The sequence below is a fragment of the Lissotriton helveticus genome, chromosome 4_1 (genome assembly GCF_964261635.1).
Source record: "Lissotriton helveticus chromosome 4_1, aLisHel1.1, whole genome shotgun sequence".
NCBI classification, from domain to species: domain Eukaryota; kingdom Metazoa; phylum Chordata; class Amphibia; order Caudata; family Salamandridae; genus Lissotriton; species Lissotriton helveticus.
Window position 1 is genome coordinate 2,038,611,699 of NC_136063.1, and position 27,633 is coordinate 2,038,639,331.

Below are 27,633 nucleotides of genomic sequence, written 5' to 3' on the forward strand. Positions count from 1 at the left end.
CGGAGCGAGTCCAGGCGGTCACCGTCCCAATTGGTATTCAGCCGAATACCGCCCACATTCACTGCTTCGTGGACTATAGCGCAGCTTTCGACAGAGTCAATCGAGGGACGCTATGGCACAAATTAAATTCCTGGGGATACCACCTTCTCTTCTCTCAGCTCTGATATCCTTGCATCATAATACTTGCATCATAATACTTGGGTTAGGATCAAAACAAGTGCACAAACAATATCCCAAAAGATCGCAACTAAAAACGGCCTAAAACAAGGCTGCGTACTAGCCCCGTTACTATTCAACCTCTACACAGCCGACTTACCTAAAGAACTGGCAGGCGCAGCCTTGGCCGCCCCAAAACTGGGCGGGATACGACTACAGACAATGCAATATGCCGATGATATTATTATCATGGACCACACGAAAATCGGACTGCAAAGATCGCTCACCGCTCTCAATAAGTACAATATAAAGAATCATCTTTTGATGAATGAATCCAAAACTAAAATCTTGATCTTTGGGATCTACAAAAAAAAGAAAAATCTTACTTGGAGAGCAGGGGGATTACAAATAGCGACCTGCACCAGCTATAACTACTTAGGAGTCTGGCTTAACGTTAGGGCAAACCAAGCAGCACACCTTAGACACTTAAGGCCTAAGGGCATGGGGATCATTCACAGCCTGAGGCGCTTGAACCGCCACTTGCACAGCCCTTCAGCCGAACCAATCCTAAGGGTGCTACGGGCCAAACTACTACCTGCAGCGACCTATGGCCACCTGGCCTTCCCCAGAAAAATGGATGCATTTCTGGGAAACTTACAAATAAAAGCTTACAAAAACATCTTCTCTGTCCCGCAACACGCAAGGAGGTCGAGGACGAGACTTGAGCTGGGACTGACATGCGCAAACCTTTTTTTGCCTGGGAGACCTAATCAAATTTTACATTCACACCCTACGAGCTCCAGGACAATCTATGAAAGAACAATTACAAGCTGTGTTCAAGGACGAGCATTCCCCTTGGCACAAACAGTTGCACCTTGCCATTTCCACACTAAAAATTGAAGCCACCTCCCTCACTAATCCAACTATCCCCCTGTCAACGTGGAAAAAAACAATAACAAATCAAATCATTTCAGTTTCATTCCAGACAGATGTTGCCGGGCTCTCTAAAAATGTACTTTTCACAGCTCTGAATGAATCATACATCAAGGGGAAACCTCAACCATATTTTAACTATTTCCTTAATCCCCAGACTCGCAACAAAATACTATAGATGAGGCTGCTAGTCCTACCAATTTTTGACTTCAATCCGCAGTGGGCCTGGTGGAATGAGCAGCCCACTTGCAGGCTTTGCAATTACATACATGAGTCATGGCTCCACCTGTTATGCTGCTGCCCATTCTTTGCTACAGACTGACGCCGCTTACTGACTCCTGTTTTCCGGGAACAGTCACTGAGACATTGTAGGGAAGCATCGGTTTTGTGTTTTAGCAATAACTCAGCCCAGGCCCTAGCAAGAGCTGGGAAGTTTGTTAATATTATTTTAACCGCACTGCATAATGTTCTGCATTAAGAATCTGATCTCGACCTTATACATTTTAAAATGTTATTCTGTTATGTATTGCTATGTTTGTACATTACGGTTTTCATTAACTGTATAATAAAGAGAGGCTTGGTCTATGAACAACCACTAAGAAATCTAAAAGGAAAGAACAGATTTGGATTGCTTATTATTTAGAAAGAAGAGCACCATTCAGCTACTTTACCCCAGTCCTAAACCAGAGCAAAGCATATCGAACACTATTTCATTACCAATGGAGTTAAATACCGCACCAAGATCCAGTAGAGCTAGGAGAGCAAATCTGTTGATCTCTAGTCTGCAGAGTAGGTAGGTAGATGGGTAGAATAAGGATGGGGTCTACGGTTGATAATATAAATCGATAACCCTCCCGATAAGTGGCAGGAATTATTGGCAATGTCCCAACCCATCCTCAGACACACAGTGTGGGATATAGCTTCACTACAGGCCACTTTCAATTGTATGTTCGAGGTCCTTTGGTTCTGATTTGAAATGATGCTCACATTTTTATTTATAGGTGCTAGGGCGCCATCTCCTTTCCACCAAATGGGTCGTCTTGCTAGACAATTGACATGGCTCCAATGTGATTCATCCAGAATTACTTTTTGTACAAAACCTTTCATACCACCATTCTGCAGGAATGTGTCTTGTTTGTGGATTAGAAGGAGGACGTATTCCAAAAATGTCCACTATTAAACATTTGGAAATAATGTTTTTGAAACTACACAGGATACTTTGTTTTAGGTATAATATGAAAGATTTTTGCAAGCTTAACTTTACTTTTTTTATTCCTATTTTGAAGGATACCGGAAGAATTCATTGTGGATCTAACCAGCGTAATCTTTGGAAACAGGTTGGTGTTCTTTGTATAATTTATATTGAGTTGTATAGGTGGGGTCATTTAACTCATCTGCTAGTGTTCAACCCCCTACGGGAAGTTAGTGTCCAAACGGTACAAATCACTGATCTGAGTATGAAAACTAAAGTGTTAATTGGCTTTCCCTATGAAATATCCAAGCAGAAAATCCTATCGGTAACATATTCACTTTTATCACAATCCCTTGTGTCCTTCCTTGCATGCCACTATTTAGCTGAACTCCACATTACCTTTGACATACTTGCAACCTGCCACTATTGTTAAATCTTCCTTATCTGTCTGAGTGTTTGTGCCATAAACTGCCGAGCAGATCTTGCATTGATGAATTATAACCATCTACTGCATCATGTCCTGAGCACCAGGGTGCCAAAAACTCAATTTAAGACCCTTAGTGTATATGAAGGACTAGTGTGTCCAGTGTGATCTCTTGCCAATTAAGTATACACCCTGCTGTCTGCTTCATTTGTCCGGAAATGTTTGACTAGTGTATGTTCTCTGGATGAGTCACTGACTAACGATGCATGCCAACTGAGGGTATATAATGGTTGTTTGGGGTAGTTTATGTATTTATAAAGCTAAATAAAGAATTCAAGTTAAGAGTTCGTAGAGTAATTGTATTATTCAAGGTTTAAGTTATATTCCAAAGTAACAAAAATAGAGAGACCACCAACTTGCAGCTCTCTTGATGATTGGGTTCCTAAATGAAAATACCACTAGCCATTAGGAGGTCTTTCCTCATTAGCCAGGTGCTCCGCAGCAGTAATATGTACACAAATTGAACATTAGTACTGTAATCTCTTATTTTCAATTCTGCTCATCGCTTACCAATAGCCATGTCATCTTTTTTTCTATGTACTGGAAGACGCCAAGTTCTTGAAGATGCTGCATCAAACCAAGAAACCCGGTTACCTAGCATTGAAGATTTAAGGTGGAGAGTTGATGTGGCTATTTCGACGAGGTAAAGTGTATCAGAGACAACTTTCTTACCTGAGCAGTTTTCAATTATTTCTAATACTACGTTGACGATTCTTCACCAAACGCGAAGATAAAAAAGCCAGTGTTTAACATTTTAATACTTCTAAAGTGCAGTTTTGGAGCGAAGTATTACACAGTTAATAAAGCAACACATGGATAGACATTATACTTCGACTTTACATAAACAGCATCTAATCAAACTGATAAGTTCAACATAAGGCCATGAAGGTCGAAACCAGAACAGATTACTAGGATAGCTATATAGGTTACATTTACATACATAATAGCTATGTAGAATTTAACTACTTGGTGATCATAGGGAAAATCTTGCAGTGATCTGAACCTCTGGATTTCCAGTGTGGACCTTTGTTCTAGACTTGTGACAAACATGTGTTTATTCAGTTATATATCACAAAATAGATGTGTGGAGGTGGGCCGGGAACATCTATTTAAAATGATGTGAATACACCCTTTTCAAAACCTCAAATAAATATTCCTTCCACTTAGCTGATCTCCTAAATTGTTACCACTACCGGTGGTGTAAGTGGTGCAAACAGTGAAGGGTGACAAGCATAGGAAAGTAAGGTATCGAAAAAAAGTAATTTATGAATGTGTATCTTTCCTAATACTGAATGTACATGTGTGGCATTGATTGCCGATCTGGCCCAAAAGAAGGTTATAGTTGTAGCCGCAAAATAGGTCTGAGTAATTTGTCTGTGGGAATGTATGCCCAGTGTCTCTGCCTCGGGTTCCGATCCTGAATTAACTACACTCTGGTGACATTGTGGCAGGGTCATTTACAGCAAGTGATTCCGATTCTGAGAAAAGGTGGGAGCTATTTGTCTTTTTCCCATGCTGTCAGGTACTAGTACGTTAGATATAAAGGCTCCAGTTCTTATGCGCTCCGCAATAAGGGCTACCACCCACTACAACTCACTGTTCAATTCTGATCTTCCTGAGAACTTCATTGATGAGCTTAGGGTGATATTCAGTGAAAAAAACTATCTTAACTCGTAGGGAGAGAAAAAGGAGAAAATGGTGCAAATATGGGGTCCACGTCTCATCTCCCTCACCTAGAGGATGGTCTTCTTTTAACTAGGACCATAAAGTTGGGCTGGCTACATAAAATGCCTTTCTTGATGCTCTTTTTATAGCTACTCATCAAGTACCATATAGAGAGTATGGCAATCGAATGCGGGCCAGTTTTTAAGTCAAGCCTTACTAGCCCATGTGCTGTCTCTTCAAGGCGTTCTTTATTTACCCTATGGGCTTACATCCTGCCCACTGCTTTTCATTTGTTTGTTTGTGTCCTTTAAAAACCCTTGCTTGCTAGTGGTAAATCCTTCCTCTTTGTCCCTCCTTTTTCTCTTTCGTTTCCTCCCATGGAGAGGGGACCAAGTACTGTATCTTTATGCTTCAGTTGTTTATGTTTGGGGGAAACTTAAAAAAAAAATTGTTTCATGCTCGTGTCTTCTGTGCATATTCAGCGTTATTCCTCGTCTGGGCCAACCCCCCACCCGCCCGTCGCTGCTTGCCACACTAAACCCCTTCTTCACCCGACCCGGCTGTAACCATTTTCTTAGTAAGCTGTCAAACTGGCAGGCCTCTCACACAACACATGCGCTGCTGTTTTGAGTCGCTTGTTGCTCCGACGGTCCTGTAATTCATCCCCACCATGCCCATCTCCGCCACTGCAATATAGGTCAGTACAGTTTTATTGCTGCTCTTCCACTCCCAGTCACAAGGCCGCTGACACATGCGCATTTGCATTTGTACGTGCAAGCAGCAGTGCCTTCTGCCCAGTGTGTACAGAGAAGCATGCCCGCGAGTGCTAAGGAGCACTGCTCTGTGTAGCATCAGCACCACTGCCCCTTTACTGCAACACAGCTTCATGCCCCTTTATGTGCTAAGCAAGGCTGCCCGGCATGTATTTTCTCATTATCAACGCCCTTTGTTTGTGCTCAGCAGCACTGCCTAGGGTCTTGAGTGTGCTGGACACCACAGTTCTTTGCGTGCTCCGCAACAGTGCCCAGTGCCATGTGTGTGTGTGTTCAGCAGCACTGCCCCGTGCTTGTTCAGCGGGACGTCCTTCATGCCTCACGTGTGCTCAGCACCACCGCCCTCTCTGTTTTCCGCAGCATTGCTCAATGCCTTGTGTGTGCTCTGTAGCCTTGCCTCTGTGTCCCATGTGTGCTCAAAGATCAATTGATGGACAGAATGCAGAACAATGTCATACATTCACCCCAGTACAGAGGCCTGGGCATAAATCCATCGTTGTTATGCTCACCATGCAATTCCAGTTTGGACCCAGCCATTGCTTAACTCCAGTGCCATGGAGTGCACGGGACCCACGTCTGGGCATACCCATTCCAGTTTGCTCAGCTGCACCTTCTGTTTGTGGGTGTGCTCAGCAGCACTGCCCTGTGTGTTTTCAGCAGCACTGCCCTGTGTGCTTTCAGCAGCACTGCCCTGTGTGTTTTCAGCAGCACTGCCCTGTGTGTTTTCAGCAGCACTGCCCTGTGTTTCAGCAGCACTGCCCTGTGTGTTTTCAGCAGCACTGCCCTGTGTGTTTTCAGCAGCACTGCCCTGTGTTTCAGCAGCACTGCCCTGTGTTTTCAGCAGCACTGCCCTGTGTTTTCAGCAGCACTGCCCTGTGTTTTCAGCAGCACTGCCCTGTGTTTTCAGCAGCACTGCCCTGTGTTTTCAGCAGCACTGCCCTGTGTTTCAGCAGCACTGCCCTGTGTTTCAGCAGCACTGCCCTGTGTGTTTTCAGCAGCACTGCCCTGTGTTTCAGCAGCACTGCCCTGTGTTTTCAGCAGCACTGCCCTGTGTTTTCAGCAGCACCGTGTAGTATTCTGGGTTTAGTATTTATATTGCTGCACTTCTCTGCATCTAGCTACTCAGCCAGTGTGAGTGTTCCAGGTTAGAATGTGAGTGTGATTGACATGGATGGAATGCTTGTGTGACTGGGATGAGGTTTGACAGTTGGAGTATGGGCTGAGTAACTAAGAGGCTGCTCCTGGTGGGGCTACTTGTTCCAGCTTAATACTTCCTGCAACTATATCTATGGTTAAATAAACCTACTTCTCAACTCTACCTCATCTGCCTCGGCTACATCTCTTCATGTATGTATGACTAAAATACCACATTATTCTTGGCGACGATCTGGAGACTTTCCTGCGCAAAATATGCCTATTTACAAGAGATGGGTGTGTCACTTTTCATGTGTTTGCGCATAAGTTGTTTAGGGTTCTCTCACCCTCATTTCACTGCTTCAGTTTGGTACATGTGTTCTCCTACACATGTTTGCGCAAGTTTTTGTTAACCACTTGGCTGCTAAGGGTCCTCGACGAGCTCCATTGACTTTCCATTGAAATCAATGGAAAGTCCATGACGAGTTACCCTTGTCATTAGCGCTGAAGTGGTTAAGGGTTCTCTCACCCTCATTTGCAATTTTGTATCCCTGTTCTTGGGATGGGTTTAGGTTGTGATCCTATTTCCCCTCATGGTTTTACCATATGTTAACCCTTATGTCTGGGTTATAGGGTTCAAGTCTTTGTTTAGGACTTTATACCTTCTCTACCTGTGTTGGACACCTTGTTGTACGTTTTTTTTGCGTGCAGGTCGCACTGTGCGAATTTCTCTCTTTAGTGTCCAGTGTGTAAGACGCCCTGTGCATCACAAATTTTCTCTATGTTTGACACGTTGTGCTGCACCTGTCCGTGCCGCGTGTGTGCTTGGGTCCTGTCCCTTGTTACACATTCTTCTTTTTGGTTATGGGTAACCCATATTTTCTCAGTTCCTCTCATGAGGAGTGGAAATTTTGCCACATTGTGCTGCACCTGTTTGTGCTGCGGGTGTTTTAGGGTTTGTCCTTTTAATACTTTCATTCATGGGTAGCCCCATATTTTCAGTGTTCCTCTTATGAGGTGTGGAATTGGTTTGCCACATTGTGTTGCACTATCTTGTGCTGTGTGTGTTTTATGAGGTATTTCCTCTGTTACACCTTCATTCATGGGTAGCCCCATATTTTCTATGTTCCTCACATGAGGAGTGGAATTGTTTTGCCACATTGTGCTGCACCTTTCCGTGCTGCGTGTGTTTTCTTGGGTTTGTCCCTCGTTACACCTTCGCTTATGGGTTAATCCCATGTTTTCTTAGTTCCTCTCTTGAGGAGTGGCTTTTATTTGCCACTGTCTACCTTCGTGAAGACGTTTTCTTCATGTTAGGTCTTACTCTCTTGTTATTTGTGAGTTCGTCTCTCATATTTCAATTTTCAATTTTCTTTTTCTTCAGTATTGAAGGAGGAGGATGGTGTCAGTGTTAGTATTAGTATTTACTGTCTCATTCTTCCTTCTTTCCTGGCTTTTGTCTGTTTACCCTCTCGTGGTGTGAAGTCCTTCTCATCCCTGGGTTCACGGATAAATATTACTACTGTAAATTTTGATTGTGGATAGTTTTCAAATATTACTACTGTATACTTTGATTTTGAATAGTTTTCTTCTTCGCTCTCAGGTTCTTTTTGTTTTCCATTTCGAGAGGGAGAGGATGTGTAGTATTCTGGGTTTAGTATTTATATTGCTGCACTTCTCTGCATCTAGCTACTCAGCCAGTGTGAGTGTTCCAGGTTAGAATGTGAGTGTGATTGACATGGATGGAATGCTTGTGTGACTGGGATGAGGTTTGACAGTTGGAGTATGGGCTGAGTAGCTAAGAGGCTGCTCCTGGTGGGGCTGCTTGTTCCAGCTTAATACTTCCTGCAACTATATCTATGGTTAAATAAACCTACTTCTCAACTCTACCTCATCTGCCTCGGCTACATCTCTTCATGTATGTATGACTAAAACACCACACACTGCCCTGTGTGTTTTCAGCAGCACTGCCCTGTGTGTTTTCGGCAGCACTGCCCTGTGTGTTTTCCGCAGCACTGCCCTGTGTGTTTTCGGCAGCACTGCCCTGTGTGTTTTCGGCAGCACTGCCCTGTGTGTTTTCAGCAGCGCTGCCCTGTGTGTTTTCAGCAGCGCTGCCCTGTGTGTTTTCAGCAGCGCTGCCCTGTGTGTTTTCAGCAGCACTGCCCTGTGTGTTTTCAGCAGCACTGCCGTGTGTGTTTTCAGCAGCACTGCCGTGTGTGTTTTCAGCAGCACTGCCGTGTGTGTTTTCAGCAGCACTGCCGTGTGTGTTTTCAGCAGCACTGCCCTGTGTGTTTTCAGCAGCACTGCCCTTTGTGTTTTCAGCAGTACTGTTCCATGTTTGCTCAGCAGCACTTCCCGTTTCTGTGTGTCAGCAGCGCTGCCCTGTGTGTCAGCAGCACTGCCCTGTGTGTTTTCAGCAGCACTGCCCTGTGTGTTTTCAGCAGCACTGCCCTGTGTGTTTTCAGCAGCACTGCCCTGTGTGTTTTCAGCAGCACTGCCCTGTGTGTTTTCAGCAGCACTGCCTTATGTGTTTTCAGCAGCTCTGCCGCATGTGTTTTCAGCAGCACTGCCGTATGTGTTTTCAGCAGCACTGCCGTGTGTGTTTTCAGCAGCACTGCCCTGTGTGTTTTCAGCAGCACTGCCCTTTGTGTTTTCAGCAGTACTGTTCCATGTTTGCTCAGCAGCACTTCCCGTTTCTGTGTGTCAGCAGCGCTGCCCTGTGTGTCAGCAGCGCTGTCCTGTGTTTTCAGCAGCACTGCCCTGTGTGTTTTCAGCAGCACTGCCCTGTGTGTTTTCAGCAGCACTGCCCTGTGTGTTTTCAGCAGCACTGCCCTGTGTGTTTTCAGCAGCACTGCCGTATGTGTTTTCAGCAGCACTGCCGTATGTGTTTTCAGCAGCACTGCCGTATGTGTTTTCAGCAGCACTGCCGTATGTGTTTTCAGCAGCACTGCCGTATGTGTTTTCAGCAGCACTGCCGTATGTGTTTTCAGCAGCACTGCCGTATGTGTTTTCAGCAGCACTACCCTGTGTGTTTTCAGCAGCACTGCCCTTTGTGTTTTCAGCAGTACTGTTCCATGTTTGCTCAGCAGCACTTCCCGTTTCTGTGTGCGCAGCAGTACTGCCCATGCCCTGTGTGTCTCATCAGCACTGACCCGTGTAGGCTCAGCAGCACCCCCCGTTTTTGTGTGTGCACAGCAGCACTGCCCTGTGTTTTCAGCAGCACTGCCCTGTGTATTCTCAGCAGAACTGTCCTGTGTGTGCTCAGCAGCGCTGCCCGTTTCTTTTTTTTTTTCTTTTTTATATTTATTTAAGCAAATGCATAAATATACAACTCATACAGTACATATAATAAGTAAATGATCAATTCCAAAAGAATCAGAGTTTGGCAGGTATATGACAATGGCAGATGTATAACATGTGAATGGGTAAATAAAGAAATAAAGAAAAAAAAAAAAAGAAGGTATCACATCTTTAGAAGCTATGAGTTTCTTTGGTTGTCAAACCAGGTGGCAACTGGGGCCCATACCTGAGCCCCAAGGGATCGTAGTCTTTTCCATTTGGTTTTATAAATTGCAGTCTCCTGTTTATAAATTCCTATTAGTCTGTTCAGCCATCCTTGAAAGGTAGGGGCATCTGTATCTTTCCACTGTGTTGTCAAAAGTATTCTATATACTGCTGTCCCAACAAATATGGTCGATGCTTCATTGTTAGTATACCCTAAAGAATCATCGTGGCCCAGGATTAATAGTGTTGATGATATTTTGAGCTCGTGTCCAAAAATTCCAGCCCAATATTTGAGCATCCTTTTTTTGATCGAGTCTTATTTAGGGCAGTCAGCGAGCATATGTATCAGGTTAGCTGGGCTGAGAGAGCATCTCGGGCATTGATCATTTATTCTTTTTCCCCAGCTGAATAATTTCGCAGGGGTAAAGTAAAGATCATAAATTGTCTTAAAGGTTTGTGCTTTTAGGTTAGATGCTAGCAGTAATTTAGATGATAACATCAGGGACTTATCAATATCGATATTTGGATTATATAGCTTAGAGGCCCATCGTTTTTCCGTTTGTTCTAAATCGTCAGGTTGATTGTTTATAAGCATTTCATAGATATTGCCTATCCTAGTTGCCCTTTTCTGTATTAGTTCTAGAATTGGGATAGCCGTCAGTTCTATTCTAGGTAGGATCTGTCTAATAGATGTATATACTTGTATGAATTTCATGTAGTCAGTACGGGTAGTTTGATATTTTTGGCATAATTCTTCAAAAGACAGTATATAATCCTGATGAAGAAGATCTCCTAGTGTCACTATCCCTAAGTTCTCCTATTTCCTCGAGATTTTATCATTAAGTTGGGTCGGGATTATTGAACTATGCCAGAGTGGAGTATATTTGGTGTATTTAGATATACTCAGATATTTCGTGGTATTCTTCCAAACTCTCCATGCATCCGTGATAGTCTTAAATTTTATTTTTTTTAAGTAAGATGGCTCAATTTGTTTTAAGAGAAGACCTCTGGCTTTTCCTCCCAATAGAAGTTCATATATTGATGGTATGAAACAGCTTAGGCCATTATTCATTGGTGGTTTAGCATCAAAGAGGGTAATCATTTGTTGTAGTAGTGTTGCCCATGAATAGAATGTTAAATTTGGTACTGCCAGCCTTCCTCTTTGTTGGGGTAGAGTTAGTTTGGGAAGAGCCCTTCTGATTTTGCCATAGTTCCAGATAAATCTTACCATGGAAGAATCGAGGGCTTTAATTATTCCAACATCAACCAGAAACGGAATTGCCCGAAATAGGTATAAGATTTTGGGAAATATGCTCATTTTAAGGTAGTTTGTTCTGCCAATTATTGTTAGGTGTAAGTTGTTAACTCTAGCAAGATCTTTTTTAACTTTTTTAATGAGAGGGTCATAATTAAGATGATTTATTTCGTTTACCTTAGGAGAGCTGGTTACTCCTAAGTAAACCGCATGGTTGACTCTATAGGGACTTACAAAAGGTGTGTTTTCAGTACATATAACCATCGTCTTATTTTGGTTCAGGGAATATCCTGAGTATAAACCATAGGATCGAGTGATTAATTCTATCTCCTCAATTGCCTCGGTGGGGTTTGGTGTTAATACCGCCACGTCATCGGCATAGGCAAGTATTTTGGTGTTATAAGTGCCGACACTAACCGGTTCGATTAGTGGGGAGGTAAGAAGCTTAATGATAAGTGGGTTTATGTATAGAGCGAAAAGAATTGGGGAGCACGGGCATCCTTGCCGCGTGCCCCTTTGAATGTTGATAGGTTCTGACTCTCTACCGTTAACAGTAGTTTTAGCCTTAGGATCAACATAGAGTGCTTTGAAGGATTTAATAAAGGCCGGGCCTTCTCCGCGTCTAATAGGATCATCGACATCTGGCCCCCCTGTACCCCTGTGATGTCAAATGGGGAGATGGCTCTACGAGTGTGGTCAGTCGTGCTCTTACCGGGGGTGAAGCCGTGCTGCCAGGGGGAGACCAGATGTTCGATGATCCTACCAAGCCGGTTGGCCAAGACCTTGGCATTGATCTTAGAGTCCGAGTTGATAAGTGAAATTGGGCGGTATGATGATGTTAATTTGGGTGGTTTACCTTTTTTGGGAAAGATAGCAATATTCGTGTGCCTACATGATTCCGGCGGTTTCCCATGCCATTGTACGCCGAGAAAAAGATCTAGTAGATATGGTACAATTAGATTACTCAGCAGTTTATAGAGATCCAGTGGAATTCTGTCTGGCCCTGCAGCTTTACCAGAGGCTAGTTCTAATAGTGCTAGCTCTACTTCGGTAATTGAAATCTCTTTTTCAAGGTCATCCTTTGTTATGTTGTCAATAGTTTTACCAGGGTCTGTTTCTCTCTATTTTCCGCAGCATTGCTCAATGCCTTGTGTTTGCTCTGTAGCCTTACCTCTGTGTCCCGTGTGTGCTCAAAGATCAATTGATGGACAGAATGCAGAACAATGTCATACATTCACCCCAGTACAGAGGTCTGGGCATAAATCCATCGTTGTTATGCTCACCATGCAATTCCAGTTTGGACCCAGCCATTGCTTGACTCCAGTGCCATGGAGTGCACGGGACCCACGTCTGGGCATACCCATTCCAGTTTGCTCAGCTGCACCTTCTGTTTGTGGGTGTTTTCAGCAGCACTGCCCTGTGTGTTTTCAGCAGCACTGCCCTGTGTGTTTTCAGCAGCACTGCCCTGTGTGTTTTCAGCAGCACTGCCCTGTGTGTTTTCAGCCGTACTGTTCCATGTTTGCTCAGCAGCACTTCCCGTTTCTGTGTGCGCAGCAGTACTGCCCATGCCCTGTGTGTCTCATCAGCACTGTCCTGTGTAGGCTCAGCAGCACCCCCCGTTTCTGTGTGTGCACAGCAGCACTGCCCTGTGTTTTCAGCAGCACTGCCCTGTGTATTCTCAGCAGAACTGTCCTGTGTGTGCTCAGCAGCGCTGCCCATTTCGATGTGTGCTCAGTACCACAAAAGCCCTGTGCATGCGTAGCAGTACTGCCAAATGCCCTGTGTGTTCTCAGCAGCATTGTCCCGTGTCTTGTGTGCTCTCAGCACACTATCCTGTACCTTGCATGTGCACAGTGAAATTGCCTCATGCACAGCATGTGTGTTCTCAAGGTTTGTATTACATGTTGTAGTTGCACCTTTTTGATGCTGTACCGCATGGGGGCGCAGCTAAACCAGCAGCGACGTCTATGTGTGCAGCCTGCCTTTGGGCTTTATAACCAGTTCTCCAGCATCCCTCAAAGTTTAAACCATAGCTTGGCGAGGCGGTTAGTGGCACATCGGAGCCAGGTAATGAAATAACTCTAAAGTCCATACAAGAGAAATAATTCTAAAAAGTGGCTTTGTTCCTACCCGTATTGAATGAAAATTATGGTGCAGACATTAGACCTGATACAAGCCTTATTCCACCAATGCAATCTCAAGCCAATCACTAATGTATCACAACAGCTTCTTTCTAGCTTATGGTCTTGTGTTTTGTTGATGCTGCTACACCCAGAATAATGTGCTGCATGGCTACACACTTATAAGGTCCCAAAGCAAGATCTATTGTTATGAACCCCAATGTACCCAGATATAGGCCTAGGTAGTTACAAAACCTTTTCCTGCATCTGTCCTATCATTGCTCTACATAACGGGTCTTGCACTGACTTTTTACCTAGTTAGGTGCCACATGCCTGTCGTGTGGTTTTCTCCAAAAACTAGCCTCATGTATTATGCATGAGGATTCTCTGTATCACAGCAGGATTACCATCTTCTGCATAATAACTCTGTACAAGGGTAACCTCTATTGTCATCCTTGCCCGTCATGCCAATAGTACACTTCTAGGTAGAACCCTTGAGGGTACCTTTCAGGTATATAAGCACTGCATCTTCACTGGGCCAACCAGAGGAGAAAAAGACTTCCATGCTGACACAATGACGCGAGACACTGAGGTTTCTGAAGCAGACACTCCAGCATGCAACGGTCTGACATCCCTTGCGGGGTGTCCATCTCAAGACTAAGATGGGGTCCTTCGCTCTCCCACATCAGGTAATGGGGTTGGCTATATCCTAAGGGGATTCTTGGCTCTACACCTACATACATGCTAGGTACATTTAGGTACATCTAGTTAGGGTTGCATCGTAGGAGTACGTATTATTATTGCCATCTATCTTATTTCTGCATATATTCATTGGTTTAGTACTATGGTAGAATTCTACCTCTTCTTTACTCAGTTGGTGCTAATAACCGTATGTATCTTTCTTGCTTATGGTTGTCACAGCACACATATTTTATACTAAAATGACGCTGGCTCAATAAATGTTTATTGAAAATATCCCCATCGTTTATTCTGAATATATCTCTGAGACAAAATGAGCACGAGTGACTGAGCGAAAAGTACTGTACTGTTTCCACAATCTCTGAGGAGTTAGGGTTGTCATGTTCGATTCTTTCCATGGAGCTATTCGCTCCTTGGTAAGAGGGGCTCATAGTGGTACTGTGAGCTAGCTGACTAACACACTAACATATCCTTTGGAGGTGTCTGGAACCAGTCTGTACACCAATCCCTCAGTTCATGTTGTCTAAACGTGCAGATCCTATATAGATTTGTAGGAACAACATAACACTATTGGCTATGCAATTGCAAGTTTCACTCGCTATTGGTCTGATTATTGTTGTGGATCTTGTTATGTTCTTATCAGAAATCTGCTGTTTTGTTATAATTATTATTCCATGGGATCAGGATAGGGTTATTTGCATACTAGTTTATATTATTTAAGTTTTCTCCCTTTTAAGATCCATAATAAAAATGTAATGTTTGCTTTGTCTACTCTAGAGAAAAGTAACACCTATTAGCAAAGTTTAAGGGTACGAGGTTTAGTTGCAACTTGATGTGAGGATATTTAAGTGAAAACAAGGAGATTCTAAGAAAGCCAGTTTTGATAGTCAAATACAAGGATATTTACATGTGGTCAAAAAGGTGCCATGCAGCATTCTCAAGGATCACAATTCCGACCAAGAGAGGCAAGGGTATGCGAAAGTTAGTAGAAACTACATGTTTCGGTCTGATTCATTGTTAGAGCAGTTACAATGCCATAAGAAAGAAACCTATCAGCACCAAGAGGAACAGTTGGTTATTAAGTACTTTTCAAGTGCACCTAGTCTTCGCGACTTAAATTTTACCTTGAGTCCAAACATAGGAGTATAATTTTTTACCATGATGAGGCGGAAATATATGCAATTAAATGCAACATATAAGAAGAATACAGAAATGAACCCCGAAACGTAGCCAACCACGTATATTAGACACTGCCGAAGGTAAATACAAGTAGAATTACTGTAATATATTGTGTCAGATAGTGGCCACTCGGAGAGCAAGTTGGTTTTCGGTACCCAAGGAAAAAACCCTTGCTTAAGGTCACAGTTGATTGGAGAGGGGTTTAAAATCAAGTTGTTTTAATAAACCAATGTCATTGTTATAAGACTGAATACAATTCAAGAAAAGTATAATCCAGAAAAACAATTCTAGGTCCATGTTCAAATTAAATCATTGGAGGCAGGCGGGTTATAATTTTACCTGAAATGACGGCAGCCCACAAAAAGGTGAGATAGCTGTCCCCACCTAGACCAATACCTTGAGCAAGCTGATCTCTTCTTGTTTAGCTCCTTCGATGCTCATGACGAGCTCAGCTCGTCATGGAAATGCCATTCATTTCAATGGAAATTACATGGCAACGATGGAATAGGCCTTAGCATCCAAGTGGTTAAACCAGCTTCCCCATTCTAACAAGCATTGACATAGCCAATAGGTCTCGCCTTTTGGACCTTATAAGTGCTTAGCTATGCAGCACATTATGCTGTGCCGCCAGGGATTGAGGAGCTATACTATTATTATACACTGGGTCATGCAGTCTGATTCAAGAATACATGCTTGCCTCAATAAAAAAAATTGGGCAAATTCCAAGACTTTTTAGTGCACAGACAGAAAGAAAAGTGCCTCACTGTAAGTCAGCAGCACTAGAACATTCTGTGTGCGGCTGTATCATTAGAGTATTAAACAGCCTGAAGAATTAGCCTAGTGGCAAGTTATGCTTAATACAATACGATGACAGAATTAACACACCTCCCGCTGTGAACTATGTATTGAATTTACAAAAGCCAAATTGCTTGAGCAGTGTTTAAATCTTGCTATATGTCAGTTCAGGCTATCTCCGAAGCAGAAGACCACTAGTAATCTGTTCATGAGTAACTTTTCAGGAAGCAATTTAATCTTTTGAACTTTGTTTCACAGGCCCAAAGTCAGCTGGAATTTTAATGATGTCAACAATATTCAACTCTGAACACTGATAAATTATATAGCTGGCCCGATGCTAGAGCAGCCTCGTGTGGTACCCTGAAGTTAACCCTGGGGCAGGAATTGCAAACTACTGTTTCAAGTCATAATCTGTGGAAAAGAGTCTGAATGTTACTTCTGAGCTTAGAACAGCTGTGGGATGCAATGCTCTCCTAGTCTTTATTTAAGGCAGCAATTCAAAATTAATGAAAATAAAATCGTATTAGGGTAATTGGAAACTTTCAACAATAGAAAGCACGTACAATTTGTTGATCACTCATTTTATCCCTTAAGCGGTCAAGCGAGTCTTATTGGACATCTGTGGTTGCATAGAAAACAAGTCCCAAGCTTTGAAGGGCAATCTAATGCATCCTGGGAAATGTAGTGTTTGCTCCAATTGAATCAATAAGAGAGCAGCAACAATCACACTGGCGTTTATTTAGCATTTTAAAACGTTTTCCTGAAGTAAACACAATTAATTACATGTGAAGTCGCTAAACTGAAAGCCCTGCTCATCTTTGGCACTTTTTAAATGAGCAAATCACTTATTCGACCTCTGCCTAAAAAACACAAATGTGTCCTTGTGCAAAGTAACTGGTGTTTATGTAAAGCACTCCAATACCATCAGGTCGAGTTTGCGCTATATAAAACTGCACCAAAAAAATGGTAGCCACAGTACAAAATAAACAAATGGCATGTGTGCAGCCATAGAAGTATATTGGTTCCTTTTGCAGATTCTCTTCCAAACTTTCACAGGACTTGAACACTTGAACAATGGATGAAAAAGTGCAAATACAGTAATAATGAACAGGTGGCGCCTGTGTAGCCACAGTAGTACGCAGTGCCTGCACAGAACTGGAGTTAGCAGGACCTGTGCAGGTGCAGTATAACATGACACACATGACACCAGAAACTGTCACTTGGGAACAAAAGTAAAACTAACTCTTTCCAACAAAACATGCTCCTGACAGATAATAAATGGGCCTTTTCTACCTTGGAAGAAGAATTCAACAGGAGGGCCTCCACACATCATAAAAACAAAGGTGTTGCCCCTGCAAACTCCCCACAGTCCTAAGGAAGCAACAAGGTTACACAAAACAAGCAACACATATAAAAAACACAGCTGATTATAAAATATAGAACAAAGTTAACAAAATGGATGCTGCCACAGCAAACGTTACAGCGTGTTTATAAACTATACAACCAAGGAAACAAAATGGATGCTGTCAAGGCAAATGTACAGCTGAAACTGATTTACAACCAACACATAGAAAAAAAATACAGCAGCAAACGTTACGGTGTGTACATATATTTAAAATACAGCGGCAAACATTACATTGTGTTTTCGAACTGTGCAGCCGAAACCTATTTAGAGGCAGCACATATGTAAAATACAGCAGGAAATGTTACGACGTGTTTTAGCGCTGTGCAGCCAAAACCTATTTACAAGTCTCACATATAAAAAATACAGCCATTTTATGAAATATACAACAAACAAAACAAAATGAAGGCTGCCTACAAGACGAGCAGAAACCAGCCAAAAAAGTAGTTTGCATAAACACACTGGCAGAGCAAAGTGAAAGGATACACATAATATGTGCCAGCTCAGTGAGAGGGAGCAAGACACCATAAGGAGGGAAAAACACACCTTATCCACATAGAAGCAGGGAAGCACTAATAAACGAATGAAAAGCGATGGGCGGGCTGTCAGCCCACAAAGTAGATACAGTATGTCTTGAAGAGACCGCACTTGCGCTGCCTAGGCAATACCTACAAATGGGGCCAGTAAAATATGTTTTTGGCACTATAGAAGTGTGGAGTGTGGTCCCAAATACAGAATAAAGCCCTACTCACTCATTTTTCTGGAGATCAGGCGATGTTATAATTTAATCGAGTTTGCTTTACTTATTGAATGGAGGGGATGTGCTTAATGATTTTACGGCTGTAAACAAATGTAGCTCTGGAAATATATATTCATTTGAAATGAGAAAGCATATTCAGTACGATTGTGTGAATAATTGTATGTAACGTATTATATGGATTATATGATCTGACTGTTTCAAGGAAGTTTAGGGAGCAGCATAAAGTCCTGCATGTTGGGTCACCACAAAAGGAAAGTTTGAGATGAGGGCTAGTAAGAGAATTAACTCTCCTGCAGCTACCATCAGAACTGCGCATACTTAAAGTATATTACGGAAATAATAATAGTAATATTGCTTGCTTGGTGAGTTAAAGAAATGCATCTACCCTTTGTATAACACCAAATGGTGTTTGGTTGTGTTTGATGCTGTTTAGCCTGTTGTCGCAAACACACAGAAGGTGATGTTAGGATACTTGCATTAGGTCTATAAGTAACAACTGGCAATCGCTCCGGATAGCATTACAACCCGTCATTCTTTTGCCCACCATGCCACTTCAGTTTGGATCCAGCCATATGTAAATCAGTCTTGAGCATGCTCCAATAAGAACAGTTGAGCCGAACTGCCAGGCAGTCCCTGAACTGGAACACAAGTTACCCAAGAGTGTGCCAGTGTGCACTTGATTGTCTGTCAAGACTTTTGGTTTTGGGAACAGTGAACTGAGAAGAAGAGGACGTAGCTGGGAGTTTGTGACTGGTGACGGAGCAAATGAGAAGGAGGAGGGGAGTGATTATGCTTCTCTGTTGAGGCCTATTCCCAGCGGGTGTTTTATGTCCAGTAGATGGCCTTGGAAAAGGTAATAGGCCTCTTGAGTAAGAGAAGTCATGCTACAGCCTGCAAAATATTGGAAGAGTTCCGTAAATAATACTTAAAGGCAGACTCAAGGTTCAGAAAAATGGTTTAGTGACTAGCACTACATAAGTTAGTTTATAATAATTATCATGATAGTTAGTATTATTGTTGGTATTTCGAAATGCCTAATGGTGTAAAGTCAATCTAGGAAACTATCCAGGGTGGTTGTGAAGAGCTGACTGCATTCAGATATGAATGGCAGTTATGTGAGAGTCAAGGTGCCACATGCTTACTTTACATGCTCAGTCTAAAGCAAGATTATAAAGTGAAGATCAGAGCCCGACATAAAGCTTGTCCTTGAGAGCGAGCTGTTAGGGGTTGGTGAAAATGGAATGAAATCAGGAAGGGATGTTTAACCTATTTAAAGGCCTGCGTGTAGTTAAATTCTGCTGTAGCGCTATGAGACTGGCTGGTGGACCTATCTGGAACTGTAGTTTGATCACTAGATGCCCAGATGCAGTTGAAGTGATAAGTGCAGAATAGGTCATCTGTGGGGTTTGTGTGCTTGAGTAACCTTGTGTCCTAACTTTGTTATGGGGTTTAGGCATTATCTTAATGTTCTACTCTGTGTTTAGTACATGAAGATGGAGATGTGCATAACACAATGATCCCCACTTATCATCGCGCCTTTGCAGTAAAATCTTCATCATCGAGAAGCAGATACATTGCAAATAATCCAGCTGCTGCCCTCCCCTTGCATTGTCATCACATTGTTTAATTTGTGAAATTAAATTTGGCAGTATCAACTTCAACAAAGCGCTCTAGTCCCCAGTGACTGGGAGAGCATCAATAATGAATGGTGCAAAATGGAGGTTTACTATTGCTTTGAATTCTTGATATCTCCTAAAATTGATAGACACTCATGCATGGATGGATCACCTTAGGTGGTTCTTGAGGCTACGGTCTGTTTTTGTGATGACTGATTAATATTAAATGGTTAAACTGAGGAAAACAAGAGGGTGCCTAAAGATGACGTGAAAGGCTTAACTGCTCTTGTTGCCTGCACCATAATTTAATTGTTTTTCCAAGTCTTAAACATGGGGCATAAAAGGAAGTGGGATGGCCAGATGTATTTTTCAATTCTTTCCATTGTTTGTTGAAGCAAATATAGCCTTATAGCCTGTGGCTGAGGGTTATAACAGTTGTTAAAGGCCCTGAACTGCGGCTGTAGAATGAGGGAGAGGGACTTTAACAACTGGTACAGCCCGAGGTACAAGCGTTATAAGGCAATTTGAACATTCCACCCACTGAGGGTAAAACGTTCTAAATTAAAAAGGGAGTAATAGAAAAACAAGCATTTGGAGCAGAAGGCTTATACCAGCCATTATAAGCTCAGTGCCACCCCATTGCCTTCAATAAAGCTCTCAACATTTCAATGTTCTAATATGTATTACACCATCTTACTTCATTAACTTTTTAGTTGTGTTTTTTTACTTTTAAAATATGCCAACGCTTAATTTACTTGATTTAGTACTTAATTAGCTTAATTTACTTCTGGATCTAATTTGGACTGTGAGGCAAGAAGGGTGGAATTTCTAGCTTTGCAAATTGATTGAGCTGCCTCAGTCGTGCTACAGGAATGGAGCATTCATCTGTAAGAAAATTGGTGTATTATATGGTGTGGTTGTACAACCTCCCTGTGGAATACACTTATGTTATCAATTTGGGTCCAGTCAGGCTCGTTTGTTCAAACTTGGCTCAACCCTGGGTTGCTGTGGCTTTGAGCTGTCACACTTAAACGAAAGAACAAGTGTAAAGCATTTAGAAGTACCAAAACAAATAGTGATGCAACACAAAAGAAATACCAATACCAATTTATAAAAAACTAGCAGCCCGTCCCGACGTTGTCCGGGGATGAAATAGAAGGTCTGCAATGCTTTCAATTTGCAAGGCAATTTATTTTTAAAACTTACTCTGAATCGCCCCATCACCCGGCTCAAGCCCCCCCATTTTTTAAAAAACGTACTCTGAATCGCCCCATCACCCGGCTCAGGCCCCGCGACTCAGAATCGCCTCGTCACCCGGCTCAGCCCCTGCAGAAGAATGCGTCCACTGTGAAGCCGTGTCCTCAATGCAATATGGGAACGTTTGTGTCCGCTGCAGACGCGAACGTGTTTGTGCGCTCCACCTGACGCTCCGCTCCAGCCGACGGCAATTACACGCCCACATCGCGTCAACGTGCAACGCCCACAACAATGGTAAATGCAACGCCCACTTGTATTGGGACAACGCCCACTCGTATTGGGATGGCTCGGCTCCACCTGACTGAAATTACACGCCCCACATCGCGTTAACGGCCAACGCCCACAACAATGGTAAATTCAACGCCCCCTCATAGTCCCATCAGGCCGCCCCCATCGCTCTATGCACACGCCCAAATGGTAAATGCAACTCCCCCTCGTATCGGGACGGCAGTCCCAGCATGCCGCGCCCATCGCTTTATGCACACGCCCATGCACACGACCATGGCTTTCCAGCAGAACGCCCACGCCCACAACGGACTACTTTTCCTCTAACATTCTTTCCCCCTTATAATGTATATGGTGGCCAGCTGTATAGCCTATGTCCATCTGCTGCAACTGTCCTTTCCAATGCTGTATTGGGTGTTGATTGGTGCTGTGGTTCCTGGGATTACCCGCCTCAAAGGTTTGGGCTCTCTCCTTATTATATTAGTATAGATAATAGATCTTATTTTTATAAATTTTTAGACACCAAAACAAAGAACATCTACTGGAGGATTCCGTAGATACACATTTTTAAGTAAATCGTAAATCACAGCTTTTCACTCAAAAACATGAATAAATACTGGTAACAACAAAGTTTGGAAACTTTGTAAAACTTTTAGACAGTTATGTTCAGCTATTCCGGCCCTCTTTGGGCGACCAATTCCGGTGGGGGGAGGCCAGTGGGGCCATTGAGAAGTAGTAGGACAGTAACCCTGTCACCAAGGCAGTCTCAAGTCCAGTTCCAGCCTCTGTGTGCAAACAGTCCTAGACTTTAATGGATAGCTTGATTGGAGCGATACAGGATGCTGAAGATACTTTATAACGCTGAGGATGATATACTGTTTACGGGGGTCTTCTTAGGGCTAATGTTCAATCCACGGTCCAGGTGGAGCGACTTTGGCCACATGCATCGATGTCCCTCATGTTCCCTTTTGGACCAGCAAAAGTCCTGTTGCAACTTGACTATTGGTCTCCAGTCACATTGAAAGCAGCAATTTCCTTTGGTGAAGGCTAGTGTCTATCTTGGGCGACCAAACTGCACTCCGAAGACTCTCCTAGGTCCGGCTGACTTGGGTGCAGGTGTTCAGGATCAGGACTTAGTCATCCGGGTTGCACATTGGCAGTCCGTGGTGATCAAGCAATTGTGGCTATTGACTGGCCAAAACCGGCTTCTTCAGTTTTGATGGCTGTGGTGCTGTAACAGGAAGTCAGCCAACTGACCCTTGGAGTTCATCTCTTCTGTCTGGGTCTCAGGAGTGACTTGCCCATGAGATAGGCACCACAGACACAGACCTCTCTTTGCTGGTCCAAGGACAAGCCGATACCGTCCAGCAGTTGGTGCGCCCTCTCTTGCCAGGTCCAGGGAACAGCAGGGCAGTCCTTCAGTCTAGAAGTGATCTGAGGTCTTTGTGCCAGGGGTGCCACATTTATGCCTGGGAAGTGTCCTTGAGGGATGCAACAGTTACTAGCCAATGGGGTACTAGGACCTTCCTCACCTGATGACGGCTTCTTGCAATGTGTGGCATCTAGCTATCCCAGAGTGTACTGTCTGCCCACTCCCAAGATGGTAGAACCCCTCTCTAGGTGTCTATAGCATGGAAGCCTATCGCTGAGGCGTGGCTACCTGAGGGCTACATGCCCACGGAAAACCGGTTTGGCATCTGGTCTCTCCTTTCTAAAGCCGACAACAACCCATCTTGCTCAATAAAAGAGCAGCCCCTCTTGTGTGTGTCCACCATTTGCCGTTTAAAGGCAAGTTACCCTTTTGAAGCTTGCCTTTTGGTATCACACGCTGTGTCATCTCTTCCAGTAGCAGGCCTCTATTGTTAGAGCTTCTCAGAATCGTTCACACTTTTCCAGGCTGTCTTGTGGTCACCATCTGTGAGCAACCACTGGAAGACTTAGGCAACATAGTGGCAACTTTCTAAAAGGTACCTTTTTTAAGAAATGCAAATTAAATTCAAATTGGGCATCAAGTTGAGTTTAATGTAACAATTAGTTTGATACTTTGAAGTTCTCTACTTAAGGAGTCCTATTCAGAAGAGAGCACATTGGAGTTAACTTTTCCGCAGTAAAAATGACAAGTTGGGGTATTTACTGTTAGGACAAATAAAAATACATCTACTTTTTAATATACAGCACCCTGCTTTGGGACTTGATAACCTGCTGTAGGGTGACCTATCTATATATATATATATATATATATATATATATATATATATATATATATATATATATATATATATATATATATATTAAAAACAGGTTTCGGCTTTGCTGTTAGTTTAAATGGCAAAGTTGATTTAGCAGATTTAAACTGCAGTGGCAAGCTGGGAGCCATTTTTTCACGTTGTCACCTCTAGGGTTTGTTGTTTTGCTTGTTTTGTCAGTTTTGGGAAAGAAATCTAATCATAACAAAATCCATTTGAGTGATGCCATACTTTTTGCTGTTGGCATAAATTTTCATTAAAAAAAGACTGTCATCTGTTGCATGTCCTGTTACAACAATTTATTGCAGGGGGCCTTTTAGTCGGTTGCAAGTTTCAAGTGCCGCAGGTGATTGACATTTCTTGTGGATATGTCAAACGCTATGGTAGTCTGTTATATGCTGTCTCTTCCCATATAGCCATCCCCCTGAGGGAGCGCTCTGCAGCGCGGCGTAGGTACCACTTGTACTTGGTAAACCAGAGAAAGGCCAAGCCACTTCCTGATGTACTGGGGAGCGAGGCTGACCATCTTGAGCAGCCCCCTTGTGTAAAGCATAGTAGACCGCACCCCTGTCAACCATTGGCCAGCCCCAAGACAATGTGCATGACTGCAGGACGCCGCAGCACCCCCTTAGTCATTCCAACTCCTAAGCCCTTCCGCCTGTAAATCGAGCATTGCAGAATCTGGCCACACATCTCAAACGCTGCTAGTTTAAACCATCCATTTGACACAATCTGTTCATCAAGCTTAAAGTTATGTTCGAGTCATGGAACATCATGCGAAAAGCTGTGTGATTTGCAAATCTTCAAATTTAGGCATATTTTTCACGAGAACTTATTTTAATCTTTGTCTTTTAATGTGAAATTTTAAGTGTTTTCAAACGAGACTAGCTCTGTTCTTGAGAAGCATGCGCAGAGATCATGGGTCATGCCATCGGACTGCTAAACACACTCCTTGCTCCCTCCTTGGAGGACGGGGATGGGTGTAATAGTCCCCAGGAGTGAGATTTCTTGTGGTTGGCTCTCAGGTTAACGTTTTAAGAAAGAAACTTAACGTGAGAATCCACTTAAGAGAATCTTGCCACTGATAGTGCTGTGAGGGTCTCGGCTCACACACGTCTTGTCTGCTCTTTTGCTATGTGTTTATTCACTTGAAAAGTGCAACCGAATAACGTCAAATTGTCATAAAACCAAAAACTTTGCTTTTTCATTTCATTATGCATTATCTAGTCACCTGTGTGGCAGCTAAGTGCCTCATGTGATCCGTATATGTGTATATAAGGATCTTAAGGTGGCGCCAGTTTGGTTTTGTTGATGTACTGCTGAATCCGAAAATGTTATTTGGATTGTAATCGTGTATAACGGATATGATGTTTCATTGATTAATTTCATAAAAAAATATTTATTTATGTGTACACCATTACGTCATTGTTTTCTTTATACATTATTGTCGCGCTGATGTAATTGGATCGTTTGTTTGACCAGCATAAAGATTAAGTTGTGTGGAAATAAATTGTCCATATTTGTCTTGTAGACCATGTGATCTTTGACACCTTCCGTCAGCACTGGTATGTTAGCCAAATAAACTTTGCACTCTAGTGCTTATGGTATTGATTTTAACATTCTGCCAATAAGCCTGCAAACCCCATCATGCAAAATGCTGCTGTCCAATATCTTTGTTGCAGGATATTGATATGATTCTTTCTTGTACACAACTCAATATGGCCCCATTGTACTGTGATGGACAATGCTTCACATCTCCACTGTGCACACAGTCCTGTGCTCCTGATATCTACATCATATACTACTCCCTGGATGCCCATCACTCATTGCTTCTCTGAGGTCTATCACCAAGGGATCACTCTGAAGTACATCACTAGTGCACCCCTGGTGCTTAGTGTTATAGGTTGATTCAGAGTCACAAGGTACACATCTCTTGTCTAGATTATCCTTGGAAAAAACAAAGTGGTTCTGAACTTTAGGCCAGTTGATTCAACTGAGGCAAAAACTACCACAACTCCCAGAACGCATTGCCTGGTGAAAGCCTCAGAAAACCAATCCCAGCGTTTCAAGTTCTGGCAATGTAGACCTAATTGCTAGCTAAAACATGGTATCTGAATAGAATGTAATGCAGTGATGTCCACTGTTTTACGGTTGTATTCTAGTGGATAAATCTCTGTTACCAAATGTGCTGCTCATGGTTCCCTGCTCTCCCAATAAAAACAGTGTGATTTATTTCAGCTCATTGGCCCGTGCCTTGCAGCCTTCCATATTGATGCAGCTGAAGCTTTCCAATGGGACAGCTCATCGCTTTGAGGTAGGTCCTGGTTCATAACATTTATTTTATACTCCTGGCATGTATTATATTTTGTTGGGAAACTGCAAGTCAATAAAATGTTTTGTCTAATAACGTCCTCTACTTGCCTCAGATTTTCAACACAGGAAGTAGACTTTCTCCACACAACTTGGAGCTATGTAAGATGCAACCATATTGGGGTTGGGTTCTCTCCTGCTTTGGTGCGGCCCTGGGCTGGAGTAGGTGGTTGGAACCTAAATTAGTCCTTTTACTCATTAACCCTGACCTTGACGGCACCTGTCCCAAATTGACACTGCTTTAGTTAGTATTAACCGTGGCGAAACGTTATATCGCTCGCCATTGGAAAAATGAACACCAGCCTCCTTTCCCTTGAAGAGAGGCAGAAAGGGTAAGACCACTGGATGGGTATGGGTTAACCGGTGTATAAAGCATGAGGTTGCCTCAAATCACATGAAAATATGGAGGTGGTGGGCATAATAACGGGGCAGTATCACACCAGGGCTGCAAAACTGGAAACAGAAATCTGCACCTACAAGTGATAACCGACTGCAAACCACTACAGACTGGACCCTGCTTTTCGGGGGAGAGAAGAGTACTTGTGGGGGCGGGTATGGAAATGAGGGAAGGTATGGGTATACGCATAATGGTTCTTTTTCGTGGACTTCAGTCTTGACATTGTTATGTTGTGTTATGTACTGCTATCCTGCAGCACAGAATCCAATAAAATATAGTTTTGAAAAATGTTTTATAGCTTTGTCACATATGTGGTCAAGAATGCCTCCCAATCGAGGCATGCTGCATCATGAGAACTGTCTGGTTTACCTTTAACCTATGTCAACACAGGAGGGTCGTGGAGGTAAATATTTGAAGAGTTCCTGCATCCATGCTCCTCCTAGAATGCTGTATCAAACTTATCAGGGGTAGTAGTTCCTCGTAAGTGGGAGAGTCTACAGACCGGTGGAATTGAAAAGCCGACCTCTGGGATCCCAGGGGACCCGCAAGGTCAGATCTTGATGCCGTCACACACCTGGTAGGGCGTCATGCATCATTTTCATCGGGCGCTCCTTGTCAAGCCGGCACTGCAATGCCTGACGGGCCTGGGGCTCTTTATCAGAGATCTTTTGATCTGTCGTAGCCCTTAAATGAGGAGTGCATGAGAAGGACTCATGTAAAGAATAGGGTGATGATAAGGGTGTGGATAAAAAAGCCTTACGGTAACCTAAGGAGAGTTTTATGGGGTACAGGTACCTTGTCTAAATAAAAAAAGAGGAGCTATCTTCTAGTAACAATGTACCATAATAGCTATCAATCAAGGTGATAAAGTGGGTCAACATGTTTCATGCCTTAGTCTTCCAGGAGGGTAAAATGGCATTTCATCAGGACCGAAGATGAAATACTCATACCCTATATTAATCAGTGAGACACCCTCTGAATGGAAGGGTGGCCACTTGTAAAGTACAATACTGCACCTGATTTGATGCAGGGAGCGAATTCCAAGTAGAGAAAGGTGCAAACAAAGATGTAAACAAAGCAAAATTCAGCAGGTATTACACCTTGAGGAGGAACCTTCCACCATTTAATAAAGGAAACAGCTACTACACATTCATAGTAACTGCTTGAATGTATTCCCTAAATAGTGGAGTTCTATTCCAAACTGGGAAACCTTTCTTAAGAACAGCACTCACAGAAAATATCAATTGCACACCCCATGTTTAAAATAGCACATACAGGTGGCTGCAAATGGTCAATAAAATAAATGGTGACATAGCATAGGAGAGAACTGGTGACGTTGTATTGGAAAAAATTCCCCAAAAGATCAGTCCAATCAACACGTAAAAACGTGTTTTCCTCAAGTCCTTACCCGAAGGATGAGAATGAATTGCCTCTTGGGTCAGACAGTGGGTCCCGGCGTTGCTACGGGTCA

At 43.0% G+C, this 27,633-nt stretch overlaps 1 protein-coding gene across 1 annotated transcript in view; it reads left to right on the forward strand.

Moving 5' to 3' along the window:
• The window catches only part of LOC144829485 (COMM domain-containing protein 5-like), a 110,262-nt gene that overhangs the window by 76,312 nt on the left and 6,317 nt on the right, over positions 1–27,633 (forward strand). Inside the window, exons 4-6 of the mRNA XM_078688675.1 lie at positions 2,376–2,426; positions 3,313–3,408; positions 25,634–25,709. Of these exons, the coding sequence (XP_078544801.1) occupies positions 2,376–2,426; positions 3,313–3,408; positions 25,634–25,709 (223 nt within the window). The remainder of the gene's footprint in view (positions 1–2,375; positions 2,427–3,312; positions 3,409–25,633; positions 25,710–27,633) is intronic.